At 43.2% G+C, this 25,000-nt stretch overlaps 2 protein-coding genes across 7 annotated transcripts in view; one reads left to right on the top strand and one right to left on the bottom strand.

Annotated features, from left to right (window-relative positions):
* Positions 1-11,377: 11,377 nt before the first annotated feature.
* Positions 11,378-14,108, top strand: tril (TLR4 interactor with leucine-rich repeats). Its single transcript, XM_027144402.2, has one exon. It carries the CDS (start codon positions 11,604-11,606, stop codon positions 13,848-13,850), a length of 2,247 nt encoding a protein of 748 aa, XP_027000203.2. The 5' UTR covers positions 11,378-11,603; the 3' UTR covers positions 13,851-14,108.
* A 221-nt stretch (positions 14,109-14,329) lies between these two features.
* Positions 14,330-25,000, bottom strand: part of creb5a (cAMP responsive element binding protein 5a) — a 14,359-nt gene continuing 3,688 nt past the window's right edge. For 3 of the 6 annotated variants that reach the window (XM_027144428.2, XM_047808113.1, XM_047808112.1), the window contains exons 5-11: positions 19,416-19,576; positions 18,029-18,104; positions 17,044-17,127; positions 16,483-16,791; positions 16,167-16,388; positions 15,858-15,957; positions 14,330-15,464 (exon numbers count right to left, since the gene is read on the bottom strand). In XM_027144428.2, coding sequence (XP_027000229.1) covers positions 15,346-15,464; positions 15,858-15,957; positions 16,167-16,388; positions 16,483-16,791; positions 17,044-17,127; positions 18,029-18,104; positions 19,416-19,576 — 1,071 coding nt within the window. In that variant the 3' untranslated portion in view covers positions 14,330-15,345. The remainder of the gene's footprint in view (positions 15,465-15,857; positions 15,958-16,166; positions 16,389-16,482; positions 16,792-17,043; positions 17,128-18,028; positions 18,105-19,415; positions 19,577-25,000) is intronic. The other 3 variants (XM_047808115.1, XM_047808114.1, XM_047808116.1) reach the window with 3 other exon arrangements.

Here is a 25,000-nt window from a genome sequence, read left to right as displayed (position 1 = left end):
CAGGATGAGCAGTGGTGTATCACTGAAACATGGTTGAGTAATGAGCAGCAGATGGTGCTGTTCTCATGGTCCTCTTCCTCTGTGAGACGCTCACCTCACATCTGTTATCCTGATTCCTCTGCTTTCTTCTCAGGGTTAGTGTGTGGGGTGTGTTTGCACTAAAGTGACTTTCTGTAAGAGTAAAGAAGGTAAAATATGCAGCGGTCTAAAGGGAATACACCCCCCCCTCCCCTCTTGGTTTTGATTTGTTCCAGATGTGCCCCCTCCCTCCCTGCCCCCCAGGGGTACAGCACACCCCCACCAGTCTAAAGCTGGAGGCTTTGCTCCAGTGAAGTGGGTTAGATCCTGGAAGAAGTCTTTCTGTTATATGAACAATAGAAACACCATGTGTGTGAAAACATCACTAACAGCGTTCCTGTAACCATGGTAACATGACTTTCTAGTCTTGTGTGTTCATGCAGTCTGGAAAAAGGTTCACAAAATGGCCAATGGAGGCAGTATCGTGCTCAGATACTGATCTTAACTAAGTAGGCTCTAACACTAACACACACACACACACACACACACACACACACACACACAAACATACACACATACATATGCACACACATTTTTAGGGAATAGAAAATAATTACCAAAACAGCTGCTGCTGGTCCCAATCCTATAAACTGCTTTCCCTTCTAGTTTGTTTGATTTGTCCTGTGCTTTCACTCTTCTTGTGTATTCAGGAAAACACACTCTTTATCTCACACCTTTTATCCCTACTACATTCATGTAAACTTAAGTTTCAGAATAAGAAACGTTAATAAAATGAATATAAAATAAACTCTTTTCATTGTTTCACTGTATTTACAGAACTATGTGTTTTATCCGAGTCCTGGGAATGCTGAGGGGCAGGAGGTAACCCTTAGTGTTGTGTTAGTCTGGTGTTGATGTTGTGTTAGTCTGGTGTTAGTGTTGTGTCAGTGTGGTGTTAATGATGTGTTAGTCTGGTGTTGATGTGGCGTTAGTGTGGTGTTGATGTGGCGTTAGTGTGGTGTTGATGTGGTGTTAGTGTAGATGTGGTTTTAGAGTTGTGTTAGTGTGGTGTTGATGTGGTGTTAGTGTGGTGTTGATGTGGTTTTAGAGTTGTGTTAGTGTGGTGTTGATGTGGTGTTAGTGTGGTGTTGATGTGGTTTTAGTGTTGTGTTAGTGTGGTGTTAATGTTGTGTCAGTGTGGTGTTGATGTTGTGTCAGTGTGGTGTTAGTGTGGTGTTGATGTGTCAGTGTGGTGTTAGTGTGGTGTTGATGTGTCAGTGTGGTGTTAACGTTGTGTCAGTGTGGTGTTAATGTTTTAGTGTGGTGTTAGTGTGGTGTTGATGTGTCAGTGTTGTGTTAGTCTGGTGTTAATGTTGTGTCAGTGTGGTGTTAATGTTGTGTTAGTGTGGTGTTAATGTGTTAGTCTGGTGTTAATGTTGTGTCAGTCTGGTGTTAATGTTGTGTTAGTGTGGTTTTAGTGTTGTGTTAGTGTGGTTTTAGTGTTGTGTTAGTGTGGTGTTAATGTTGTGTCAGTGTGGTGTTAGTGTTGTGTTAGTGTGGTGTTGATGTGTCAGTGTGGTGTTAGTGTGGTGTTGATGTTGTGTCAGTGTGGTGTTGATGTTGTGTCAGTGTTGTTTTAGTGTGGTGTTAATGTTGTGTTAGTCTGGTGTTAAGTTGGTTTTAGTGTTGTGTTAGTGTGGTGTTCATGTGTTAGTGTGGTGTTAATGTTGCTTTAATGTGGTGTTAGTGTGGTGTTAGTGTTGTTTTAGTGTGGTGTTAATGTTGTGTCAGTGTTGTTTTAGTGTGGTGTTAATGTTGTGTTAGTCTGGTGTTAATGTGGTTTTAGTGTTGTGTTAGTGTGGTGTTCATGTGTTAGTGTGGTGTTAATGTTGCTTTAATGTGGTGTTAGTGTGGTGTTAGTGTTGTTTTAGTGTGGTGTTAATGTTGTGTCAGTGTTGTGTTAGTGTGGTTCTAGTGTTGTGTTAGTGTGGTGTTGATGTGTTAGTGTGGTTTTAATGTGGTTTTAGTGTTGTGTTAGTGTGGTGTTGATGTGTTAGTGTTGTGTTAGTGTGGTGTTGATGTGTTAGTGTTGTGTTAGTGTGGTGTTGATGTGTTAGTGTTGTGTTAGTGTGGTGTTGATGTGTTAGTGTGGTGTTAGTGTGGTGTTGATGTGTTAGTGTGGTGTTAGTGTGGTGTTGATGTGTTAGTGTTGTGTTAGTGTGGTGTTGATGTGTTAGTGTTGTGTTAGTGTGGTGTTGATGTGTTAGTGTTGTGTTAGTGTGGTGTTGATGTGTTAGTGTGGTGTTAGTGTGGTGTTGATGTGTTAGTGTTGTGTTAGTGTGGTGTTGATGTGTTAGTGTTGTGTTAGTGTGGTGTTGATGTGTTAGTGTGGTGTTGATGTGTTAGTGTTGTGTTAGTGTGGTGTTGATGTGTTAGTGTGGTTTTAATGTGGTTTTAGTGTGGTGTTGATGTGTTAGTGTTGTGTTAGTGTGGTGTTGATGTGGTTTTAGTGTTGCGTTAGTGTGGCGTTGATGTGTTAGTGTTGTGTTAGTGTGGGTGGTTGATGTGTTAGGTTGTTGTTAGTGTGGTGTTGATGTGTTAGTGTTGTGTTAGTGTGGTGTTGATGTGTTAGTGTTGTGTTAGTGTGGTGTTGATGTGTTAGTGTGGTGTTGATGTGTTAGTGTTGTGTTAGTGTGGTGTTGATGTGTTAGTGTGGTTTTAATGTGGTTTTAGTGTGGTGTTGATGTGTTAGTGTTGTGTTAGTGTGGTGTTGATGTGGTTTTAGTGTTGCGTTAGTGTGGCGTTGATGTGTTAGTGTTGTGTTAGTGTGGTGTTGATGTGTTAGTGTTGTGTTAGTGTGGTGTTGATGTGTTAGTGTTGTGTTAGTGTGGTGTTAGTGTGGTGTTGATGTGTTAGTGTGGTGTTAGTGTGGTGTTGATGTGTTAGTGTGGTGTTAGTGTGGTGTTGATGTGTTAGTGTGGTGTTAGTGTGGTGTTGATGTGTTAGTGTTGTGTTAGTGTGGTGTTGATGTGTTAGTGTTGTGTTAGTGTGGTGTTGATGTGTTAGTGTGGTGTTAGTGTGGTGTTGATGTGTTAGTGTTGTGTTAGTGTGGTGTTGATGTGTTAGTGTTGTGTTAGTGTGGTGTTGATGTGTTAGTGTTGTGTTAGTGTGGTGTTGATGTGTTAGTGTGGTGTTCATGTGTTAGTGTTGTGTTAGTGTGGTGTTGATGTGTTAGTGTGGTGTTAGTGTGGTGTTGATGTGTTAGTGTGGTTTTAATGTGGTTTTAGTGTTGTGTTGATGTGTTAGTGTTGTGTTAGTGTGGTGTTGATGTGGTTTTAGTGTTGCGTTAGTGTGGTGTTGATGTGTTAGTGTTGCGTTAGTGTGGTGTTGATGTGTTAGTGTTGTGTTAGTGTGGTGTTGATGTGTTAGTGTTGTGTTAGTGTGGTGTTGATGTGTTAGTGTTGTGTTAGTGTGGTGTTGATGTGTTAGTGTTGTGTTAGTGTGGTGTTGATGTGTTAGTGTTGTGTTAGTGTGGTGTTAATGTGGTTTTAGTGTTGTGTTAGTGTGGTGTTGATGTGTTAGTGTGGTGTTAATGTGGTTTTAGTGTTGTGTTGATGTGTTAGTGTTGTGTTAGTGTGGTGTTGATGTGGTTTTAGTGTTGCGTTAGTGTGGTGTTGATGTGTTAGTGTTGTGTTAGTGTGGTGTTGATGTGTTAGTGTTGTGTTAGTGTGGTGTTGATGTGTTAGTGTTGTGTTAGTGTGGTGTTGATGTGTTAGTGTGGTGTTAGTGTGGTGTTGATGTGTTAGTGTTGTGTTAGTGTGGTGTTGATGTGTTAGTGTTGTGTTAGTGTGGTGTTGATGTGTTAGTGTTGTGTTAGTGTGGTGTTGATGTGTTAGTGTGGTGTTAGTGTGGTGTTGATGTGTTAGTGTTGTGTTAGTGTGGTGTTGATGTGTTAGTGTTGTGTTAGTGTGGTGTTGATGTGTTAGTGTGGTGTTCATGTGTTAGTGTTGTGTTCATGTGTTAGTGTTGTGTTAGTGTGGTGTTGATGTGTTAGTGTTGTGTTAGTGTGGTGTTGATGTGTTAGTGTGGTTTTAATGTGGTTTTAGTGTTGTGTTGATGTGTTAGTGTTGTGTTAGTGTGGTGTTGATGTGGTTTTAGTGTTGCGTTAGTGTGGTGTTGATGTGTTAGTGTTGTGTTAGTGTGGTGTTGATGTGTTAGTGTTGTGTTAGTGTGGTGTTGATGTGTTAGTGTTGTGTTAGTGTGGTGTTGATGTGTTAGTGTTGTGTTAGTGTGGTGTTGATGTGTTAGTGTTGTGTTAGTGTGGTGTTAATGTGGTTTTAGTGTTGTGTTAGTGTGGTGTTGATGTGTTAGTGTGGTGTTAATGTGGTTTTAGTGTTGTGTCAGTGTGGTGTTGATGTGTTAGTGTGGTGTTGATGTTGTGTAAGTGTGGTGTTGATGTGTCAGTGTGGTGTTAATGTTGTGTTAGTGTGGTGTTAATGTGGTTTTAGTGTTGTGTTAGTGTGGTGTTGATGTGTTAGTGTGGTGTTGATGTGTTAGTGTTGTGTTAGTGTGGTGTTGATGTGTTAGTGTTGTGTCAGTGTGGTGTTAATGTTGTGTTAGTGTGGTGTTAATGTGGTTTTAGTGTTGTGTTAGTGTGGTGTTGATGTGTTAGTGTGGTGTTGATGTGTTAGTGTGGTGTTAATGATGTGTCAGTGTGGTGTTAATGTTGTGTCAGTGTGGTGTTAATGTGGTTTTAGTGTTGTGTCAGTGTGGTGTTGATGTGTCAGTGTGGTGTTAATGTTGTGTCAGTGTGGTGTTGATGTTGTGTCAGTGTGGTGTTGATGTGTTAGTGTTGTGTCAGTGTGGTGTTAATGTTGTGTTAGTGTGGTGTTAATGTGGTTTTAGTGTTGTGTTAGTGTGGTGTTAATGATGTGTCAGTGTGGTGTTAATGTTGTGTCAGTGTGGTGTTAGTGTTGTGTTAGTGTGGTGTTGATGTGTCAGTGTGGTGTTAGTGTGGTGTTGATGTTGTGTCAGTGTGGTGTTGATGTTGTGTCAGTGTTGTTTTAGTGTGGTGTTAATGTTGTGTTAGTCTGGTGTTAATGTGGTTTTAGTGTTGTGTTAGTGTGGTGTTCATGTGTTAGTGTGGTGTTAATGTTGCTTTAATGTGGTGTTAGTGTGGTGTTAGTGTTGTTTTAGTGTGGTGTTAATGTTGTGTCAGTGTTGTTTTAGTGTGGTGTTAATGTTGGTGTGTTATTGTGTTGTATGATGTCAGTGGTGTAATATGTGTTGTGTTGTATGATGTCAGTTGTGTAGTATGTGTTGTGTTGTATGATGTCAGTGGTGTGTTATTGTGTTGTATGATGTCAGTGGTGTGTTATTGTGTTGTATGATGTCAGTGGTGTGTTATTGTGTTGTATGATGTCAGTGGTGTGTTATTGTGTTGTATGATGTCAGTGGTGTGTTATTGTGTTGTATGATGTCAGTGGTGTGTTATTGTGTTGTATGATGTCAGTGGTGTGTTATTGTGTTGTATGATGTCAGTGGTGTGTTATTGTGTTGTATGATGTCAGTGGTGTGTTATTGTGTTGTATGATGTCAGTGGTGTGTTATTGTGTTGTATGATGTCAGTGGTGTAGTATGTGTTGTGTTGTATGATGTCAGTGGTGTGTTATTGTGTTGTATGATGTCAGTGGTGTGTTATTGTGTTGTATGATGTCAGTGGTGTGTTATTGTGTTGTATGATGTCAGTGGTGTAGTATGTGTTGTGTTGATTGTGTAGTGTTGGTTAGTGTGGTGTTGATGTGGTTTTAGTGTTGCGTTAGTGTGGTGTTGATGTGTTAGTGTTGTGTTAGTGTTGTGTTGTTAATGTGGTTTTAGGTGTGGTTAGTGTGGTGTTGAGTGTTAGTGTGGTGTTTAATGTGGTTCTTTAGTGTTGTTGTCAGTGTGGTGTTGATGTGTTAGTGTGGTGTTGATGTTGTGTCAGTGTGGTGTTGATGTGTCAGTGGTGGTGTTAATGTTGTGTTAGTGTGGTGTTAATGTGGTTTTAGTGTTGTGTTAGTGTGGTGTTGATGTGTTAGTGTGGTGTTGATGTGTTAGTGTTGTGTTAGTGTGGTGTTGATGTGTTAGTGTTGTGTCAGTGTGGTGTTAATGTTGTGTTAGTGTGGTGTTAATGTGGTTTTAGTGTTGTGTTAGTGTGGTGTTGATGTGTTAGTGTGGTGTTGATGTGTTAGTGTGGTGTTAATGATGTGTCAGTGTGGTGTTAATGTTGTGTTAGTGTGGTGTTAATGTGGTTTTAGTGTTGTGTCAGTGTGGTGTTAATGTTGTGTCAGTGTGGTGTTAATGTTGTGTCAGTGTGGTGTTAATGTTGTGTCAGTGTGGTGTTGATGTTGTGTCAGTGTGGTGTTGATGTGTTAGTGTTGTGTCAGTGTGGTGTTAATGTTGTGTTAGTGTGGTGTTAATGTGGTTTTAGTGTTGTGTCAGTGTGGTGTTAATGATGTGTCAGTGTGGTGTTAATGCTGTGTCAGTGTGGTGTTAATGCTGTGTCAGTGTGGTGTTAATGTTGTGTTAATGTGGTTTTAGTGTTGTGTTAGTGTGGTGTTGATGTGTTAGTGTGGTGTTGATGTGTTAGTGTGGTGTTGATGTGGTTTTAGTGTGGTGTTAGTGTGGTGTTGATGTGTTAGTGTGGTGTTAATGTTGTGTCAGTGTGGTGTTAATGTTGTGTCAGTGTGGTGTTAATGTTGTGTCAGTGTGGTGTTAATGTTGTGCCAGTGTGGTGTTAATGTGGTTTTAGTGTTGTGTCAGTGTGGTGTTAATGTGTCAGTGTGGTGTTAATGTTGTGTCAGTGTGGTGTTAATGTTGTGTTAGTGTGGTGTTGATGTGGTTCTAGTGGTGTTAGTGTGGTGTTGATGTGTTAGTATGGTGTTAATGTGGTTTTAGTGTTGTGTTAGTGTGGTGTCGATGTGTTAGTGTGGTGTTCATGTGGTTTTAATGTGGTGTTAATGTGGTTTTAGTGTTGTGTTAGTGTGGTGTTAATGTTGTGTTAGTCTGGTGTTAATGTTGCTTTAATGTGGTGTTAGTGTGGTGTTAATGTTGTGTTAGTGTGGTGTTGATGTGGTTCTAGTGGTGTTAGTGTGGTGTTGATGTGTTAGTATGGTGTTAATGTGGTTTTAGTGTTGTGTTAGTGTGGTGTCGATGTGTTAGTGTGGTGTTCATGTGGTTTTAATGTGGTGTTAATGTGGTTTTAGTGTTGTGTTAGTGTGGTGTTGATGTGTTAGTGTGGTGTTGATGTGTCAGTGTGGTGTTAATGTGTCAGTGTGGTGTTAATGTTGTGTCAGTGTGGTGTTCATGTGGTTTTAGTGTTGTGTTAGTGTGGTGTTGATGTGTCAGTGTGGTGTTGATGTGTCAGTGTGGTGTTGATGTGGTTTTAGTGTTGTGTTAGTGTGGTGTTAATGTTGTTTTTGTGTGGTGTTAATGTTGTTTTTGTGTGGTGTTAATGTTGTTTTTGTGTGGTGTTAGTGTGGTTTTGGAGTTGTGTTAGTGTGGTGTTGATGCGTCAGTATGGTGTTAGTGTGGTGTTAATGTTGTTTTAGTGTTGTGTTAGTGTGGTGTTAATGTTGTGTTGGTGTGGTGTTGAAGTTGTGTCAGTGTTGTGTTAGTAATGTGTCAGTGTGGTGTTAATGTTGTGTTAGTGTTGTGTTAGTGTGGTGTTGATGTGTTAGTCTGGTGTTAAAGTTGTGTTAGTGTGGTGTTGATGTTGTGTCAGTGTGGTGTTAATGTTGCTTTAATGTGGTGTTAGTGTGGTGTTAGTGTTGTTTTAGTGTGGTGTTAATGTTGTGTTAGTGTGGTTTTAGTGTTGTGTTAGTGTGGTGTTGATGTGGTTTTAGTGTTGTGTTAGTGTGGTCTTGATGTGTTAGTGTTGTGTTAGTGTGGTGTTGATGTGTCAGTGTGGTGTTAATGTTGTGTCAGTGTGGTTTTGATGTGTTAGTGTGGTGTTGATGTGTTAGTGTGGTGTTAGTGTGGTGTTGTTGTTGTGTCAGTGTGGTGTTGATGTTGTGTCAGTGTGGTGTTAATGTTGTGTTAGTGTGGTGTTAATGTGGTTTTAGTGTTGTGTTAGTGTGGTCTTGATGTGTTAGTGTTGTGTTAGTGTGGTGTTGATGTGTCAGTGTGGTGTTAATGTTGTGTCAGTGTGGTTTTGATGTGTTAGTGTGGTGTCGATGTGTTAGTGTGGTGTTGTTGTTGTGTCAGTGTGGTGTTGATGTTGTGTCAGTGTGGTGTTAATGTTGTGTTAGTGTGGTGTTAATGTGGTTTTAGTGTTGTGTTAGTGTGGTGTTGATGTGTTAGTGTGGTGTTAATGTTGTGTCAGTGTGGTGTTAATGTTGTGTTAGTGTGGTGTTAATGTGGTTTTAGTGTGGTCTTGATGTGTTAGTGTTGTGTTAGTGTGGTCTTGATGTGTTAGTGTGGTGTTAATGTGGTGTTGATGTGTTAGTGTGGTGTTAATGTGGTTTTAGTGTGGTGTCAGTGTTGTGTCAGTGTGGTGTTAATGTTGTGTCAGTGTGGTGTTAATGTTGTGTCAGTGTGGTGTTAATGTTGTGTTAGTGTGGTGTTGATGTGTCAGTGTGGTGTTGATGTTGTGTCAGTGTGGTGTTGATGTTGTGTCAGTGTGGTGTTGATGTGGTTTTAGTGTTGTGTTAGTGTGGTGTTGATGGGTTAGTGTGGTGTTAATGTTGTGTCAGTGTGGTGTTGATGTGTTAGTGTGGTGTTAATGTTGTGTCAGTGTGGTGTTAATGTGGTTTTGGTGTTGATGTGTTAGTGTGGTGTTGATGTGTTAGTGTGGTGTTGATGTGTTAGTGTGGTGTTGATGTTGCTTTAATGTGGTGTTATGGGTTGTATGAGTGTTGTGTTAATGTAGTGTTAATTGTTAGCATGTAGGGTATTAAGTAAGTGCCTGCTCTAACATTATATGTTACAGTGAGTTATTGTTTATTCCTGACCCTGTCTGTATCTGTTAAACAACCAAATCCCCCACACTCCAGATGCTCTCTGTCTCTGTACAAACATATGCTCCAGAGGAAGTGTGTGTGTGTGTGTGTGTGTGTGTGTGTGTGTGTGTGTGTGTGTGTGTGTGTGTGTGTGTGCGCACCAACACACAAACCATCACACGCACCATCACACACATCAAAACACGCACCAACACACACACACACACCAACACACAAACCAACACACGCACCATCACACACACCAACACACGCACCATCACACACACCAACACAAGCACCATCACACAAACCAACACACGCACCATCACACAAACCAACACACGCACTATCACACACACCAACACACGCACCATCACACACACCAACTCACACACCATCACACGCACCATCACACACACCAACACACAAACCATCACACACACCAACACACAAACCAACACACACACCATCACACAAACCAACACACGCACTATCACACACACCAACACACACACCATCACACACACCAACACACAAACCAACACACGCACCAACACACAAACCATCACACGCACCAACACACAAACCATCACACGCACCAACACACAAACCAACACACACACCATCACACAAACCAACACACGCACTATCACACGCACCATCACACACACCAACACACAAACCAACACACACACCATCACACAAACCAACACACGCACTATCACACGCACCAACACACACACCATCACACACACCAACACACAAACCAACACACGCACCAACACACAAACCATCACACGCACCAACACACAAACCATCACACGCACCAACACACAAACCAACACACGCACCAACACACAAACCATCACACGCACCACACACACCATCACACACACCATCACACGCACCAACACACACACCAACACACGCACCAACACACAAACCATCACATGCACCATCACACGCACCAACACACAAACCAACACACGCACCAACACACACACCAACACACAAACCATCACATGCACCAACACACACACCAACCATCACACGCACCATCACACACACCAACACACACACACCAACACACAAACCATCACATGCACCAACACACGCACCAACACATACAGTACATCACACACACCAACATATACATCACACGCACCATCACAACCACCAACACACACACACCAACACATACATGATCACACGCACCATCACATACATCATCACACGCACCAACAACCACATTACAAACACCAACACACACGCACCATCACAAGCACCAACACACGCACCATCACACACACCAACAAGCACCAACACACACGCACCATCACATGCACCATCATTCGCACCAACAAACACACCATCACACCTACCAACACAAACACTAAGGCAAACATTCACACTAACACTCACAAGATAAAACACCTCAGATAACATTTATCATACTACAAGCTAGAAGGTTTGAACCTGACATTAGGCTGCATCTTCTGAAGTCCTCTAGCTTTGTGAATTCTGGTCATTGGCCTGTGTATGACCTGACCTTCACTTTGTGTGTATGACCTTCACTTTGTGTGTATGACCTTCACTTTGTGTGTATGACCTTCACTTTGTGTGTATGACCTTCACTTTGTGTGTATGACCTTCACTTTGTGTGTATGACCTGACCTTCAATTTCTTCACCATCAACATCTACATGCACTTATACTGATTATTTACTATCTGGGGGTGGGGGGCTTTAGAACTCCTTTATCTCTTAAAGTATGTAGAAATAGGAGACAGCTGGGCCATTTATTCCCAAGTCCTTAAGCTTTAAAATGTGATCTGTACCCAGTGTGTTCAGGTTTATTGTGAAAGTGTACACATGTTCAGTGGTTTTCCCTCTCTGTCTCTCTACACTTAATGTTAAGTATGTGTCATTAATAACCTTAAAACTAACTCTAGGCTTTCTCCGGATCTTAAACAAGAAAAGACTGCAGTTCAGCACTCAGTCCCCATACAAACCCTCACGGGAAGTCAAGTCTGTTTTTTCCCATATACCAGATGTGTGTGTGTGTGTGTGTGTGTGTGTGAGAGAGAGATAGAGTGATTAGCAGACCGTTGTCCACATCTGGCCGCAGAGTGGAAAGGGGTGGGGCGATCTCCAACTCAAAGTTACGTGTGTGTGTGTGTGTGTGTGTGTGTGTGTGTGTGTGTGTGTGTGTGTGTGTGTGTGTGTGTGTGTGTGTGAGAGAGAGAGAGAGAGAGAGAGTGATTAGCAGACCGTTGTCCACATCTGGCCGCAGAGTGGAAAGGGGTGGGGCGATCTCCAACTCAAAGTTACGTGTGTGTGTGTGTGTGTGTGTGTGTGTGTGTGTGTGTGTGTGTGTGTGTGTGTGTGTGTGTGTGTGTGTGTGATCGAGTGATCTGCACCAGATGACCACTTGTGGAACTAGAGTCCGAACGAGGCTCCGACTTTTATCTCCTTCACCACGAACTGCAGCATAAAACAGGAACTCCGTCACACAGTGTAAAGCCATGTGGACTTTGTGATGTTGGCTCTTGTTTTTTCGCGTCCGGGGACAGAGTGATGTCCATAGTGCTGGTGACTTGGCGGAGACTATGGCGAAGCGCGCTCTCTCTTACTTCGCTCTGTGGAACGCGGGCGCGCTCTCGCTGCTTTTGATGTGCGCTCGCGCTGCTTGCCCGGAGTTCTGCGATTGTCCACACGCGCAACACGTCCTCTGCGCCAACCGCGGCCTGCGTGCCGTGCCAGAGAGCAGCCGGACCGTGCGCGTACTCGGCCTGGCGGGGAACTTTATCGGTAACGTGAGCGCGCGTGCTTTGGCACACTATGGCCACCTGACGCGGCTCGATCTGCAGTTCAACCAGATCCGGCGCGTGCATCCGAAAGCGTTCGAAAACCTCGTTGAGCTCGAGGAGATTTATCTAGGGCACAATCAGATTTCGAAGCTGCACCCCGGGACTTTCGGGCCGTTAAAGAAACTCAGCGTGCTGTACGGTAACGATAACGACATCCGGATGCTGACAGGAGACACATTCGGACAGCTGGACAGTTTGGTCCGGTTAAGACTGGATAAGAACTCTATAGAGCTACTAAGTGAGTCCGTATTTAAACATCTGTCTAGTCTGATATTCCTGCATCTGGAATCTAATCAGCTGCAGCATATTCACCACAAAGCTTTTTCCAGTCTGACTAAACTCCAGTTTCTAAACCTATCAGACAATAAGCAAACGCATCTGCGCGAGACGCCTCTGTTCTCCCAGCTTAGGTCTTTGGTCACACTGCTACTATCGGGAAACCGAATCACGCAAATCGGCAGTCACGTGTTTCAGAACCTTAAAAAGCTCACAAAGCTATCGCTGAGTAACAACAACATTCTCAGGCTGGACAACGACACGCTAAAAGGACTTGCGCGCCTCCGTGAGCTTACAATCGACGGCAACAAGCTAACGGAGATCCAGGCTGGTGTACTGGAGCCGCTCACACGCGTCGAACGCCTCGATCTCGGCGACAACCGGATCACACGTATTGATCCCACCGCGTTTTCTCGCCTCGCCCACCTTAGGGTGCTGGATCTGAGCAACAACCGGCTCAGGAGGATCTCCGGAGGCGCTTTCGCAACAAATGCCGCTCTGTTCCAGTTGGAGCTGAGCGGAAACAAGTGGAAATGTGACTGTCGCATGGAGAAGCTGAAGGAGTGGATGGCAGAGACGCGCGCCCGTGGAAAGTTACTCACAGCGCTCGTGCGATGCCATCACCCACCCGCACTCGATGGTAAATATCTGGACCATGTGAACGTCACGGAGCTGCTCGCGCACCAGACCGGTAGCAGGTACTGCCAAGTGAAAGAGGCTCGCGGAGCAGGAGGCCAGGAGCCGCCAGGTGTAACGGAGGAGAGGCTGAAGAGAGGAGAAGAGACAGAGGAGGACATGGCGTCCCGGGATGCTGGGACAGGTCAAAAGAACACGTCGATTAAGAGGAAGAAAGAAGTGAAGCTTGGACCTGCTACAGCAAACTCCTCCTCCGCTCTTGTCGGAACGACGGCAACCAAAATGTTCCCTTTAACGGACAACAAGTCCAGCATGTGTGAGCTGAATGATGCACTACAGAACCCTGGCAGTCAGAACCGTGTGCATTCCGTGGAACACGGACACGTGAATCATCACGCAGACGGAAGTGTGGAGGTGATGGACGCTTGTCAGTTCAACCGGTACATCGTGAACGTGAGCGTGCACAACATAACCTTCGACTCGGCCACGGTGTCGTGGAGCACAGCTGAGGACACGCGCACTGTCCCGGGCAGAACGCTGATGTTCCGCATCCTGTTCGACCGCTTTGGCCACGCTGTCCGTTTCCCGCGCTATGTTTACACTGACGGCTCAGCGCGAGCGGCGACACTGCAGGAGCTCCGTGCAGACTCCACCTACATCACCTGTGCGGAAAGCGTACTGGGGGGCGCTTTGTGCCCGGTGGCACCGCGAGATCACTGTGCGGGTTTCGTCACCACATCACCGGAAAGCGACGTCAAGCTTCAGCACGTGACCGCGGTGGTGGTGGGGGCCAACATGCTTCTGGTCCTGCTGGTGTGTGGAGTCTGGTTGGGGAACATCATAAGGAGGAGGGTCAAGACCCGGAAATCGTCCGCGCATACACACGTGCGTCACATGTACTCCACTCGGAGACCTTTCCGGTCTGCCATGGCAACCACATGCGTCTCCTCTGAGTTCAGTGGCTACCAGAGCGGGCGCCCATTGGCTGAGGACGGAGATCTGATCCAGTTTCCGGTTGACCGTTTTTTTGACGGCAGAGATGATGATTGTGTAATCCCGAGGTTCTCTGACTAAACCTGTCATGTGAAAGTTCGGGTGTTTGTGTTTTAAATATTTATACAGCGCAAATAATGTCCCTCATGTGCCTGTATCCATGTGTGCAAACTAGACACAGGTAAAACATGTATTACAAGAATATGTGATTATCACACAACACTAACAGTGTTTCACAGTGGAATTTAAACATGAATCTTCGACTTGTTCATTAAGTAACATCTGTTATTAACCACAGCTTCATGTTTCCAAATAAACAGGAGGAAATGTTCCAAAAGACAGGAAGTGTGTTTGAGAATCTTTGCCTTTCTTCAACTTTGAGACATTTGTGTTTTATTATCGGTGTCTTACAATAAAATAGAACCTGGGTGAAATCTTAATTACAGTATTTTAGTATTAGTTACTTGCTCTATGATATTATACAAAACAATGATTTCCAGATCTAATGTTTATTCAGTTTAAGATGATAATCCCACAGGCTAAAAGAAAGACAAGAAGAATGTAGCTCAAGTCCTTTTATTGGAAATAGCAATAACATTTGTTAGTTAGATGGTACAAAAATAAAGATATATGGATGGGTGTATATTTATATATATGTGTGTGTGTATTTTATTTTTTGGAAAACTGTACATGGAAAATATTGTTTTCAGCTACAGCATTTAGATTGTCCCCCCCCCCCCCCCACATTTTACACATTTTAAACATGTAACACTGCGCTGTACATTTGTGAAATATAATGCACAAAGGTGTTATATCACAGTGTCAGGATTTTATTATCTGCTCACTGATCAAGTGTGATTGTCAGTGGGAAATAAGGTATCTGTGCTGTCTGTGTTCACACAAGAACTGGAAGATTATCTCCTAGAATAATTCCTCCTACACAGTATAAGTAAATGATATAAACATAGTCAATGAAGCAGTTAAGATAGTTCAGTTTCATTTGGTACGTGACACCTGAGTGGTTCACTGAGAAAGCGCTCGTAGAACTGCTTCCAGAAACACGAGGACACAAGTGCAGGTCAGAGCAGAAGGTGCAGATGCAATCCAAAGTCATACAAAACTATGTTTCTATTTACACGATCATACATTCCCCTGATCGAGAAGTACAAAATGTGAAGAATGTTCTCCTTAGATCTTAGAACGGTTTATCTGACGCAGAGGCAAAAATAAACAAAGTGCTAGAACACAAGGAACATACACACATACTGCCAGAAGAGAACGTCCCTGAGGAAATCCCACTGGGCAAAAGTGAGGGTGAGCTCTTTCAGTTGGCTTCTTCCAGTCAGTCACAGTGCGAGTGGATCCGATGTTCCTGATACCCAGGCTCCGTCATTACACATCTATATATTAGACATCCACATTAATATGGACGTCTCCTGTTTCTGTACATCATTTACTGAGATGAATCATAGGGATTTGGAGATTAATCATATATCAAATATTGATATCTGCTATAACATTCAGCAAATTCCCTTTTACTCAGTCACTGAAATGTATTGGTGTGTCCAGACTGCCTTTAGGATGTGGCGTGTGAGTGTGTGCTGAGGTGTGTGTGTGCTGCTGTGCTGCTGGACGATGAAATGCTGTTGTGTTGGATGGTTTGTGTCTGGAGAGGACTTCCTGTCGGGCTGCCAACTGCATGTGAACATAAACATTATATCAGTTAGACTCTACTAGCTTTACTGAATGGAGTATGTGTGTATATGTACACTAGGCTGTCAGTGTAGACACCATCCTTTGCTTTGAGCTGTTTAACATTACACCTTCTCTATAAGTTACACTTTACGATTCTTAATAAGTTTATAAAAGGATACTGTCTGGACCACCGTGGACTAGATTATAAGCAGCAACAGTTGTCCCTAATAATCTGCCTACTAAGTATATGCGCATATCTGACCAGATAACTGACCCACAATGCTGTATGTGTATAAGAAATCCGAAACTGCACCGGAGTGCACTAAATGGACAGGACTGTAAGGTAAGTGTTCCTAATAATGTGACCATTAAGAGTATACATGTGTTTCTCACCTTGTGTTTCCCGTTGTCTCAGAGTAACGGGGCAGTCTTTATGTGCCAGGAGAAGCTGCTTTAGTTGAATGAGCTCTGATTTCAGGAGTGTAACCTCATTCTGAAACACAGCAGGTATAAATAAACAGAGGAGATTATAATCTGTCAGTGTGTGGTGTAGTGAACTGTGCTGCCTGTGCCCATATGGGCAGGAATCCTCTCTGGCCTAACATTTACAGTGCAGTGGACAGGACGGTTAATTACAGGGTTGCCAGGTTGTAAATAAGAAGAAACACTAGACACTACAATGAGTCGACGCAGTTGCTCTACCTGTAGCTGCAGGTTTGTGTGTGTAAGTTCCTCTGCCTTCTTTTCCAGTGACACCACCCAGATCTTCCTCTTCTGTCTGCAGCGTGATGCTGCTGCTCGATTCCTTTCTAGAAACTTGCGCCTGCGCTCATCTGGATCCTCGTCTGCTGAGCGTTTGCGTTTGCCTCCACTTGTCTGTGGAGGAGATTCTGCACACATGGTGTTTTTGGGAACTGGAGATATCTAAAAATAATTTAAAAAAAATTAAAAACGAATAATATCAATTCATTAGAATATCAGTAAAAATGCAAAATAAAGCCTCTAGAGAAAATAGTACCTGTGCAGGGACCGGATGATGTGCGAGGTGTTTCGCTGGAGGTTGCGCTGGGCCTGGGTGTAGGTGTTCAGGGGGTGAATGGTGAGCACAGCTGTGAGGAGACTGCACTTGGCTTTGATTCTGATGGACCTGTCTCTGCTGTGACTGGCTCAAGCTGTGCTGCAGATAAGACTGATGAGGCAATGCTGGCACATGTGTTAGCGGTAGCTCCATTCTCATGTGCTGTGGTGACATCACCTCCATCATATGACCCATGAGATTCTGGTTGGAGGCCTCTGACTGAGTCTGGCAAAACATGACCTTCGACCTCTAAAAGAGGGTGAATGGAGAGAGATTGTCTGTCAAAGCTACGTGTGTCAGTACACTCCATTCATATATCAAATACAAGTGGGAATGGTTCCTGAGCAGTGTTCCATCAGTTATAGCCAAGGCTTTCATTTGCAACTAAACTCTAGGTATCAGTGAGCAGCACCTGTAACAGATCTTGGTTATATAACTGGGTGGATATTAAATCTCCCCAAATGGACAGTTCCCCATACCATATGATGGGATGTGCTGTACCTGAGGTGCAGGTCCTGATCTGGAGAGAGAAGTAGGTTCTGGTACGTCAGTCATCCTGGGGTTCATTGGTAACTGTGTGTTCATCTGATAGTTTACAAAAAAACGAGTTACCTCCTCAACTCAAGTCAAGTTCACTGAGCACATACATGACTTTCTAAGGTGTGCTGGTCCAAGCTCTACTTTTCCTTGTTCTTGGTCCCACCACAGGCTCATCACTTGCACTTTTAGTATGAATATTTGAAACAGTCAAAAATAAACCCATGGTCCAGCAGTGAAAAAGCTGAATAAAACTTCCTTCCCAGGTTAAAGAGACAGACTAAAGGGACAGAAGATGTCCTATTGAGATGGTAATTTTTTCTTGAGTGTGGTTTTTTTTTTTTTTTTACAACTGTGTGTTATTTTTATTATAAATGAAAGCTAAATTTTGAACAACCGCCTAAATGTCACTTCCTTTATTTTTTCTGAAACTACTTCAATTTATTCAATTTATTTGTATAGCACTTTTAACAATTTCCCATTGCCTCAAAGCAGCTTTACAGAAGAATGGAAACAGAAGAGAGAGAAAAGGAAATAAATATATAATAATAAGAGGAAGGAAAAATAAGTATAAAAATAAATAAATGAATATATAATATTAAAATTGAAAATTAATTTAAACATATTAATTTATGTAAAATACTATATATCTATCACTATCCCTAATGAGCAAGCCAGAGGTGACGGCAACAAGGAAAAACTCCCTGAGATGATAAGAGGAACCTTGAGAGGAACCAGACTCAGAAGTGAACCTCATCCCCATCTGGGTGACACTCTACAGTAAATACTGTAAATGTAAATAATGTCCTTTCTACAACACTTTATAACAGTGCAGCCGAGAGCTCCTGAGGAACTAATGGGTCATCATAAACTCTGAGTTCAGCTCAGACCTGATTGCTGATAAACACCAGAACATACAGCTGACTGACACAACATTGGTTCTACTCACACGCACAGAGGGGGTCGCCGGCATGGCACATGCCACAGGGTGGCGCTGCTGGTTGTGAAGACAGCTGGGGACTGGCCTTCAGTCATTGAGATGGAAAAAATGAGATATTATGAATACTGAATCAAATAAACATGACTTTATTAGGAATACCGGTGTTCCCAATCCTTTATTAATCATGTGGCAGAAGCACAATACAGAACATCCTGCAGATACACACCAAGAGCTTCAGGTGATGTTCACATCAAACATCGGAATGAAGAACAAGTCTGATCTCTGTGACTTTAACCATGGCATAGTTGTTGGTGTCAGATGGGCTGGACTGAGCATTTCAGATCTCCTGGAACAGGTCTGTGAGTGGAGACACATTGGTGATAGAAGACAATGGCCAGATTGGATCAAGGTGTCTGGAAACATATAACAGCTCAATAATAACAATCACTCTATACAGCTGTGTTGAGCAGAAAATCACCTCAGATTAAACCTAGGTGAATGAGCTACAACAGAGATCAGACTTTTCTTCATTCTGAGTTTATACACTGTGCTGCTGTCACATGAAGGTCCGAGTAGTAAACTCCATACACAAGGAGGTGCTCAAAGTGGATAGTGAAATGATGTGCATGGGAATGTCCAGAATATGTGCAGAATACAGGATGTGTGTGTGTGCATGTGTATGATGACCATCTCACTGTGTGTGTGTGTGTGTGTGTGTGTGTGTGTGTGTGTGTGTGTGTGTGTGTGTGTGTGTGTGTGTGTGTGTGGTGCGTGTGTTTGCAGCAGTACTCACTGTGTTGGTGGTGTGTGTGTGTGTGCATGTGTGCAGCAGTACTTACTGTATGTAGTGGTGTGTGTTTGTGTGTGAGTGTGTGGTGCGTATGTGTGTGCAGCAGTACTCACTGTGTTGGTGGTATGTGTGTGTGTACAGTATGTGTGTGTGCAGCAGTACTCATCGTGTTGGTGGTATGTGTGTGTGTACAGTATGTGTGTGTGCAGCAGTACTCACTGTGTGTTGGTGGTATGTGTGTGTGTGTACAGTATGTGTGTGTGCAGCAGTACTCACTGTGTTGGTGGTATGTGTGTGTGTACAGTATGTGTGTGTGTACAGTATGTGTGTGTGCAGCAGTACTCACTGTGTGTTGGTGGTATGTGTGTGTGTGTGTGTACAGTATGTGTGTGTGCAGCAGTACTCACTGTGTTGGTGGTATGTGTGTGTGTGTACAGTATATGTGTGTGCAGCAGTACTCACTGTGTTGGTGGTGTGTCGTACCATAGAGCAGTGAGATGAAGTGTGTGTATGTGTGTGTACAGCAGTACTCACTGTGTTGGTGGTGTGTCGTACCATAGAGCAGTGAGATGAAGTGTGTGTATGTGTGTGTACAGCAGTACTCACTGTGTGTTGGTGGTGTGTCGTACCATAGAGCAGTGAGATGAAGAGTGGGAGGTGTGTGTGTTCAGAAGGCCTGTGTGTAACTGAGCCATGGCACACTGCTGCTGCTGGGAGCCTTGACGCTCACTCTGAGTCTCTCCTGATGGACCCTGACCTGAAAAGGTCTGAAGAACACTGAACATGAAGATGATGTTCCAGCCACCAGAAGACATTCTGAATAACCTCCTCTTTCTAATTCACATGTAATATTAAATTAAAATCCTATTCATTCTGTGGCAACCGAGGAAGTTATGTGTCTGTATGTGTGTCTGTATGTGTGTCTGTATCTGTATGTGTGTGTGTGTCTGTATGTGTGTCTGTATCTGTATGTGTGTCTGTATGTGTGTCTGTATCTGTATGTGTGTCTGTATCTGTATGTGTGTGTGTATGTATGTGTGTCTGTATGTGTGTCTGTATGTGTGTGTGTATGTATGTGTGTCTGTATGTGTGTCTGTATCTGTATGTATGTGTGTGTCTGTATGTGTGTCTGTATGTGTGTCTGTATCTGTATGTATGTGTGTGTCTGTATGTGTGTCTGTATGTGTGTCTGTATGTGTGTCTGTATCTGTATGTATGTGTGTGTCTGTATGTGTGTCTGTATGTGTGTCTGTATCTGTATGTATGTGTGTGTCTGTATGTGTGTCTGTATCTGTATGTATGTGTGTGTCTGTATGTGTGTCTGTATCTGTATGTATGTGTGTGTCTGTATGTGTGTCTGTATCTGTATGTATGTGTAAGTGTCTGTATCTGTATGTGGGTGTGTGTCTGTATGTGTGTCTGTATGTGTCTGTATGTGTCTGTATGTGTGCCTATATGTGTGTCTGTATCTGTATGTGTGTGTGTCTGTATGTGTGTCTGTATGTGTGTCTGTATCTGTATGTATGTGTGTGTGTCTGTATGTGTATGTATGTGTGTGTGTCTGTATGAGTGTCTGTATCTGTATGTATGTGTGTGTCTGTCTGTATCTGTATGTGTGTCTGTATGTGTCTGTATGTGTGTCTGTATCTGTATGTATGTGTGTGTGTTTGTATGTGTGTCTGTATGTGTGTCTGTGTGTGTCTGTATCTGTATGTATGTGTGTGTCTGTATGTGTCTATATGTGTGTCTGTATGTGTGTCTGTATCTGTATGTATGTGTGTGTCTGTATGTGTGTCTGTATGTGTGTCAGTATGTGTGTCAGTATGTGTGTCTGTATGTGTGTGTCAGTATGTGTGTCTGTGTCTGAATGTGTGTGTCTGTATGTGTGTGTGTCTGTATCTGTATGTATGTGTGTCTCTGTATGTCTGTGTGTCTGTATGTATGTCTGTGTGTCTGTATGTGTGTTGGTATGTGCCTGTTAGTGTTCAGAATGCCACTGCAACCAAGAGTTCCACACATACAGACACACAGACATACATACAGACACACAGACACACATACAGACACACAGACACACATACAGACACACAGACACACATACAGACACACAGACATACATACAGACACACAGACATACATACAGACACACAGACACACATACAGACACACAGACACACATACAGACACACAGACATACATACAGACACACAGACACACAGACACACATACAGACACACAGACATACATACAGACACACAGACACACATACATACATACAGACACACAGACATACATACAGACACACAGACATACATACAGACACACAGCCATACATACAGACACACAGACACACATACAGACTCCCAGACATACATACAGACACACAGACACACATACAGACACACAGCCATACATACAGACACACAGACACACATACAGACTCCCAGACATACATACAGACACACAGACACACATACAGACACACAGACATACATACAGACACACAGACACACATACATACATACAGACACACAGACATACATACAGACACACAGACATACATACAGACACACAGCCATACATACAGACACACAGACACACATACAGACTCCCAGACATACATACAGACACACAGACACACATACAGACACACAGACATACATACAGACACACATACAGACACACAACCATACATACAGACACACAGACACACATACAGACACACAGACACACAGACACACAGACACACAACCATACATACAGACACACAGACAGACATACAGACTCCCAGACATACATACAGACACACAGACACACATACAGACACACAGACACACATACAGACAGACACGCATAAAGACACAGACACACAGCCATACATACAGACACATAGACACACATACAGACACATAGACACACATACAGACACATAGACACACATACAGACACACATACCGACACCTACAGACACACAGACAGACACATAGACACACACAGACACACATACCGACACCTACAGACACACACAGACACATAGACACACATAAAGACACACATACAGACACACATACCGACACCTACAGACACACAGACACACATACAGACACACATACCGACACCTACAGACACACAGACACACATACAGACACATAGACACACATACAGACACACATACAGACACACATACCGACACCTACAGACACACAGACACACATAAAGACACACATACAGACACACATACCGACACCTACAGACACACAGACACACATACAGACACATAGACACACATACAGACACACAGACACACACAGACACACATACAGACACAGCCATACATACAGACACATAGACACACATACAGACACAGACACACACAGACACATAGACATACATACAGACACATAGACATACATACAGACACATAGACACACATAAAGACACAGACACACAGCCATACATACAGACACATAGACACACATACAGACACATAGACATACATACAGACACATAGACACACACAGACACATAGACACACATACAGACACATAGACACACATACAGACACATAGACACACATACAGACACATAGACACACATACAGACACACATACCGACACCTACAGACACACACACAGACACACATACAGACACATAGACACACATACAGACACATAGACATACATACAGACACATAGACACACACAGACACATAGACACACATACAGACACATAGACATACATACAGACACATAGACACACACAGACACAGACACACATACAGACACATAGACACACATACAGACACATAGACACACATACAGACACATAGACACACATACAGACACATAGACATACATACAGACACATAGACACACATACAGACACATAGACACACATACAGACACATAGACACACATACAGACACACACACAGACACAGACACACACACAGACACACATACAGACACATAGACACACACAGACACATAGACACACATAAAGACACACATACAGACACACATACCGACACCTACAGTCACACAGACACACATACAGACACATAGACACACATACAGACACAGACACACATACTGACAGACTCATACAGACACATAGACACTCATACAGACACAGACACACACACAGACACACAGACACACATGCAGACACACAGACACACATACAGACACACAGACATACATACAGACACACATACAGACACACAGACACACGTACAGACACACAGACAGACACACAGACATACATACAGACACACAGCCATACATACAGACACACAGCCATACATACAGACTCCCAGACATACATACAGACACACAGACACACACAGACACACAGACACACATACAGACACACAGACACACATAAAGACACAGACACACAGCCATACATACAGACACATAGACACACATACAGACACATAGACACACATACAGACACATAGACACACATACAGACACATAGACACACATACAGACACACATACTGACACCTACAGACACACATACCGACACCTACAGACACACATACCGACACCTACAGACACACATACCGACACCTACAGACACACACAGACTCATAGACACACATAAAGACACACATACAGACACACATACCGACACCTACAGACACACAGACACACATACAGACACACATACACACATACAGACACACAGACACACACAGACACACAGCCATACATACAGACACATAGACACACATACAGACACATAGACATACATACAGACACATAGACATACATACAGACACATAGACATACATACAGACACATAGACATACATACAGACACATAGACACACATACAGACACATAGACACACATACAGACACATAGACACACACAGACACATAGACACACACAGACACATAGACATACATACAGACACATAGACACACATACAAACACATACAGACCCACAGACACACATACAAACACATAGACACACATACAGACACACAGACACACATACAGACACACATACACACATACAGACACACAGACACACACAGACACACAGCCATACATACAGACACATAGACACACATACAGACACATAGACATACATACAGACACATAGACATACATACAGACACATAGACATACATACAGACACATAGACATACATACAGACACATAGACATACATACAGACACATAGACATACATACAGACACATAGACACACATACAGACACATAGACACACATACAGACACACCGACACACATACAGACCCACAGACACACATACAAACACATACACACATACAGACACACCGACACACATACAGACACATAGACACACATACAAAGTGTATATTTGAACAGATGTACTGTAGGTGTTAACATGGTGCTGTTGCATGTCTTTGTTTCAAGTAGATATTTCTCTGTATTAGCTGGTCTGTGGAGTTCAAACACACTGGAACTTCTCTACAGCTCACCTGTTAAATGTAGGAGCTGAGAGATTAAATATTTCTTCATATTTGTGATAAAGAAATTGAAAACATTTTAGAATTGTCTGAATTTTCCTGGAAAGAAATGATGCATCTCATACCGACACACATACCGACACACATACCGACACACATACCGACACACATACCGACACACAGACACACATACCGACACACAGACACACATACCGACACACATACCGACACACATACCGACACACATACCGACACACAGACACACATACCGACACACAGACACACATACCGACACACATACCGACACACATACCGACACACATACCGACACACATACCGACACACAGACACACATACCGACACACATACCGACACACATACCGACACACAGACACACATACCGACACACATACCGACACACATACCGACACACATACCGACACACATACCGACACACAGACACACATACCGACACACATACCGACACACATACCGACACACATACCGACACACATACCGACACACAGACACACATACCGACACACAGACACACATACCGACACACATACCGACACACATACCGACACACATACCGACACACAGACACACATACCGACACACAGACACACATACCGACACACAGACACACATACCGACACACAGACACACATACCGACACACAGACACACATACCGACACACGTACCGACACACAGACACACATACCGA

Source organism: Tachysurus fulvidraco, chromosome 24, assembly GCF_022655615.1.
Source record: "Tachysurus fulvidraco isolate hzauxx_2018 chromosome 24, HZAU_PFXX_2.0, whole genome shotgun sequence".
NCBI lineage: Eukaryota > Metazoa > Chordata > Actinopteri > Siluriformes > Bagridae > Tachysurus > Tachysurus fulvidraco.
This window is presented reverse-complemented; position numbering and strand designations above follow the sequence as displayed.